General features: G+C 35.8%; 1 protein-coding gene across 4 annotated transcripts; it reads right to left on the minus strand.

The window, feature by feature from the left end:
- Positions 1–524: 524 nt before the first annotated feature.
- LOC116024685 lies at positions 525–3,965 on the minus strand. 4 transcript variants are annotated; one of them, XM_031265648.1, is made up of 3 exons: positions 3,916–3,965; positions 1,532–3,163; positions 525–1,215 (listed from the first exon to the last, which is right to left on the minus strand). In XM_031265648.1, the coding sequence occupies exons 2-3, from the start codon at positions 3,147–3,149 to the stop codon at positions 854–856; spliced, it is 1,980 nt and encodes a 659-aa protein (XP_031121508.1). In that variant the 5' UTR covers positions 3,150–3,163; positions 3,916–3,965; the 3' UTR covers positions 525–853. The 4 variants fall into 4 exon arrangements, with proteins under 4 accessions (XP_031121508.1, XP_031121507.1, XP_031121505.1 ...); XM_031265647.1 differs by having other exon boundaries at positions 1,520–3,163; XM_031265645.1 differs by having other exon boundaries at positions 1,514–3,163.
- Positions 3,966–5,932: the final 1,967 nt, after the last annotated feature.

The following is a 5,932-nucleotide window of genomic DNA, read 5'->3' on the forward strand; positions in this document are numbered from 1 at the left end:
TCACCAAAGATAAGGAACCTCCACTGGAATTAATTCATTGAAAAATTAAAAAAAAATGAAGACAAAAATACCCTTGCCTAAAATAGGTAGGGTTTCATCAGAAAATTCATAAAAAAAGACCAAAAGTGTCCAAAATATGATAATAGTGTTAAATGGCAAAAATGATAATTTAAAACTAAATATGTAATTACCACCTAGATATGAAAGAATCTCTATTCTCGATCCCATTTTTCTATCCCATAAAAGAGGCGGTCTCGATTAGTAATAATAAATTAATAATTTGTAATTCAAAGACAATCGTGCAATTGACACCAAAATGATCTATTAAACCGGTAATGTGTTGAGTTACAGTTCAATGATGATATGTATCCCATGTAGCAAATTTAAAAATCAATTTCTTTTTTATTTTAGTATATTCTAACTTCTCTATAATATCTGCTTAACAAATTATAACAATCTTGATGCCTTCCTTTTTTAATATTGCTTATTTGTGTTGTGTGTTGTTTATCATTACTGGATGCATAAAGCAACAACATTAGATATTTATAGAAAGATATTTAGTAAATAAATATACATAAACAATCATATAAAAACCACACAATATACAATTTAAATGAAAAATGACACAACCTAGTAATAAGGCCATAAGGGTACGGTACAGTGCACATTCACTCACTCTGACTTCATGTACATCCTAAAATAAATTAAACTTTAAAGATATAACTTTGATTTCACCGTACCAATATAATTGGATATGATGAGTGAGTTGATCAGTGATCACCCATGGACAGTACACTTTTTCTACATATATACAGAAGAATATAATAATAAGCATTATTATATACTCCGTATATTAATAATGAATCTCATTGCGGAGTTGAAATGGACGTTCGCCTTTGAGGCTTTCTTGTAGCCCAAAATGAGCCATCAAAAGGCGAACAAATGTATAAAACTGCCCACCTTTGTTGAGGTAGTAAACATCTCCTCTACAATGGGCGGAGGCATAGACCAGCAACCCTACCCACACTTCACTCAGACCTTTCCAAAACTCCCCCTGACTATTATTGCCAGCTTCTGGATCTGCACATTGTGTGTTCATTGCCTTTGCAAGTTCAACAGCCTTAGGCAACACTGATTTCTCGTATTTACTGTACTCCTTTTTTATCAGGCATTCGCAGGCTTCCTGTCTACTTGTTTGTTTCCAACACCATATACCTGTATGCAATTAATAAGAGGGTAAAACTTGTTGGGCGGAGGCTGGCGGTAAAAGTCAAGTCTAACACCTGATGGATGAAGGATTATTGGGCAGAGGTCGGTAATAAAAGGGTTTAAATTAAAAGACCAAGTCAGGCAACCAGTATCTCTCAAAAACGTGTGAAGTATATAAAAAAAGAAAAAAATTATGACTATTAGAGTCAGGTTGCTGGGCACCCAATATGGCTCCTAACATAACTAATATATAATTAGAAAATTAATTAGTTTGAATGACAATTGTGGGTAAATGGGTACGTACCAGTACCTTTACCTATACCTGCTGCATTGAAGGTATCGTAGAGGTCGTTAAAGGTGTGGTGGGCTTGTTCCTCACAAATATCTTTGAATCTCATTCCAATTCCTATACTTCCCGGCAGCGCGGACGTGATATTCCCCTCCAACACTAGAAGGTACGCCAAATATTGGGAGATTTGTAGGCACAATTTTGCGTCTTCTTCATCACCTTCTCCGGTGGTGAAGTAGCATATCTCAGTAGCAACATGCAAGGTTAACACAAGCGTGGCATAGTCGTCGGAAATATATTCCTGAACGAGGGGCAGTATTATGTCCATGACCACATGACGACGACCCTGATTCCCGACATCCTCGTATTCTGCCGCCACCTTCCTTTTGATGTCCTCCACAACCAACTTCTTTAACCTGGGTCCAACCTTGGCGGTTTTAGTGTGCAGACCGGAATCAATAACTTCCTTGACTGAATAGTGGTTCAGTATGGTCTCTGCCCATTTGCACCGTCGTCCTCTTAACGAGTGCCCCACCAAACTGTACTGTATAATCTTCCCTGACCAACACTTATTCGCCGTAAAAGCTTTCAGTCCACCATAAATGACTGGGAGAATTCTGCTTCTCACCGCCTTCTTCTCCTTCCTCCCTGCAGACCTGGTTATTTTAGCTATTGTCCAGTGGCTAAATATGAGATGAATGATAGCTATCTCGTCCAGCACAACCGCACCGCCCAGCAACAAGTACGTAATAACAATGTCAGCATGCTTAAGATGGTTTTTGGAATGGCAGAAGAAGATAACCGCCACGGTTATAAGTAAAGCGTGACAAAGAAACCGCCATATGAACCAGATTAACCACAAGTAGTTATGCTTCCAGGACTGGACCGAACTCATCTTGGTGAACATGGCCTGATACATGAAGTTGACTTCCATTTCCATCACTTTAAACGCATCCTCTTCGCCTAGCTCGCTCAACCACTCCCTCCCCGTCCCACACTCATCCTTGTTCCTAAAGGTGTGATCAATGATGAAGCCTTTGAAAGTTTGGTACAACTCGAAACCCCTCCTTATAATCTCGTACTCGTCAACAACAACATTATCCGACGACGACGTTGTTTTCCCAGAATGCCGGATGGTCCTCCTGACGTAATTGAAAGACGCGAGGTGGAGAGAGTTGATGCGCTCAATGCCCTTGACGATTCCGACGAGGAAAACAATGGCCGTGGGGAGAAGCCATTCGCTTTGGAAGATTTTGTATTGATAGAAAACTACCAAAACTGAACAGACCTGAACGGTTTGGGTGAGCAAATGGCGGTGCCATAAATTGTTGTCCTCCATGGCGAGTGCAGTGATGGTGTGAGGCCCGCCCAGGTGGACAAGCAGAAAGGGCGCCCAGAAAGGAAAAATGTCAGATTTATTCACCTCATCTGGTGCGTCGTTGTAGATGAGAGATAAGGCGAAGGTGGAAAAGAAGGTTGCGAGTAAATACACAGCCCAGATCACCAAATACATGAATCCGTTGTTTGTCCATCTTCTCATCGGCGCAAGGTGGATCAGTATCATTTGGAACACAAGGCTAGCCATAACATAGATTTGGATGTTCCATTTTTCCAGCTCCAACATGTCCTTTATAAATGCAGGCGTCTTCATCGCTCCCCAAGTTTCTATTCCATCATATCAATTCACTCAACGTTACTTATAAGTATCATATATACAATTTAGAGTGTATTTGGTTTGCACATGGAATCGGAATCCAAATGACTATGTGGTAATAGATTTTGGTGAAAGTATTTTGTATGTTTGGTAGTATGGTGGGATTGAAATGATTATTAAATAGTTGGGGAAGCAATTGAGTGAAGAGGAAGAGGATGAAACTCTTATTTTATTAGGGAATGATTTTGCAATAATTAAAGAGTATAGTAATAATGTTCTAAAAACTTGTCAACCAAACAATAAGAATTGACTTGAATTGATACTCATTCCTAATAACTAAACATATCCACCAAACACATCCTTACTTTTCTCTCTTTTCAATTTTATAAGGATCATATTCAAATAAGAACTAGTAATCCTTTGATTATTCACGGACGAATCTCATCTATCTCTCTAGAAGATAAATAACTGAAATTAAGGGAAAAAGACAAACAAAAACTGTAATGACATTTTTGTAATTAAAACAGCATAACATTTGAAAATGATTAATAAATGGTGTATTCATTTGAACATCCTAGATGATGAATGTGTAATATATATATATATATATATATTTCGTCATTTGAATGAACTATATTCCACCTCGTATTTGTTAATGTTATCTAACTCAACGAAGACTAACTAGCTAGCATTACTTTAATATATAGAACTATACTATATTGCTGCTAATAATAATAATAATTAAATAAGTGAGTAAACTTACCTGCTGGCCTTTGTAGGTTGTCCTTAGCTTATTCTTGTGTACGTGTTTTTATGTTATTAGTTATCATGGAAAGTAATTTTTATTTATAAGCATAAAAGAGAATATAGATAACAAGCTACTCAAGCTAAGTGTTGCTCACAATATAATATTCCTTAATTCAAACACAAAATATTCCAAAATACTTAGCTTACCTTAAACAATACAATAATGCTTATACTTTATTCTCCTCTATTCCCCACCTACCATGCATGAGTTTCACGAGTGGATCATTAAATTTCCTATTCTTTTATCAAATACTGATGTACTGTATTATTATCAGTTGATTTAAAAAGAAATTCTCCCGCCCACGAGACTAGCTTCAACATGTCACCTTAAAATTTTGCTCCAGTAACATTAATGGTTTTTTTTATTTTAATTGTGACTTAACACATCAACATTGTCAATTTTTACATGTGAATAACCAGTTATTGGTGATGTAGCATAAGGAGCACACGGGTAGTTTTGTTGTTCTCTATGGATTAGGGATTATGGCACGTAATATGCAATAGCAAAAAACTAGACACTAACACTAAGAAATCAATAAGAAGCTAAACAAACATCAACAAGTTTAAGGCAACGATAACTAAACAAAATAATGCACACACATATTAGCCATGGATAAATACTGAATAAAAAAATTGACGGACTCAAGCAAGGGAGACTATCGTCTAGATGCATAACATAACCTAAGGATCGGGAGAAAATCGCATAACCAAGGGATTGAGGGGATGCACGTAGGAACCCTAGCCTATAAGTCATTCTCATGCTCCAAAAATCTTATAAGGCTAATTAAGTATGAGGTATAATTGTATAAATATGAATAATTATGCGCCTATATATCAAGTGGATTCATGCAAACAGCTATTGCCTATTGTTTTGTGCATTTTAATACGGATCTGTTGTATCAAAGTATACTTTCAAATAATAGTTACAAATTTTTTGCATAAATCAAAGACTTGTTGAAATAGCCGCCCAATAATACATTGATCATCTAACCATTTAGGAAAAACAAAAAGCATCTAGTAGATGCTATTATTATCCACAAACAAAATTAAAAATTTTCCTTACATACAGTGCCATTATGATTCAATATAAGCATGCATATACATACAGGACAAAATTTACAAGAAAGTTTGATCAATTTGAACATCAACTTGGTTCCCACCAGTTACAAGAGAATATAGATAACACGCTACTCAAGCTAAGTGTAGCTCACAGTATTCCTTAATTCAAACACAAAATATCCCAAAATACTTAGCTTACCTTAAACAATACGTACAATAATGCTTATACTTTATTCTCTTCTATTATATTCCCCACCATGCATGAGTTTCACGAGTGGATCATTAAATTAAATTTTCCTATTCTTTTATCAAATATTGATGTATTGTAGTATTATTAGTTGATTTAAAAGGAAGTTCTCTCGCCCCGCGGGGCTAGCTCAGTTTGTTCGACAAGTCACTTTAAAGTCTTGTTCACCTTCTTTTTTCAGTTTGAAAAAGTGACCAACAAGTGTGTCGTTTAATTTGTTGTCGATCTCGATCTGACGTATATATGTATATATATTACTTTGTTTTGTTTTTTTCATTGTGGCTTTACACATAAGTGTTGCCAGTTTTTACATGTGAATAACAAGTTATTGGTGATGTAGCATTAGGAGCACACAAACAGGTAGTTTTGTCGTTCTCTAGAGATTGTAGAGTATGGCACGCAATATGCAATAACAAGAAATTATGCACTAACACTATAAAATCAACTACAAAATAAACAAAATAATACACATACATATTAATTTAACAAGGTATAAATCCTAAATAAAGAAATAGGACTTATGGAGCATGCACGTACGCTATCTTAATTCTAGATGCATAACACATCGATCGGGAGAAAATCACATAATCATCCAACCATTTAGAAAAACAAAAAAACAAAAAAACAAAAAGCATCTAGTAGATGCTATTATTATCCACAAACAAAA

The sequence above is a fragment of the Ipomoea triloba genome, chromosome 7 (assembly GCF_003576645.1).
Source record: "Ipomoea triloba cultivar NCNSP0323 chromosome 7, ASM357664v1".
Taxonomy (NCBI): domain Eukaryota; kingdom Viridiplantae; phylum Streptophyta; class Magnoliopsida; order Solanales; family Convolvulaceae; genus Ipomoea; species Ipomoea triloba.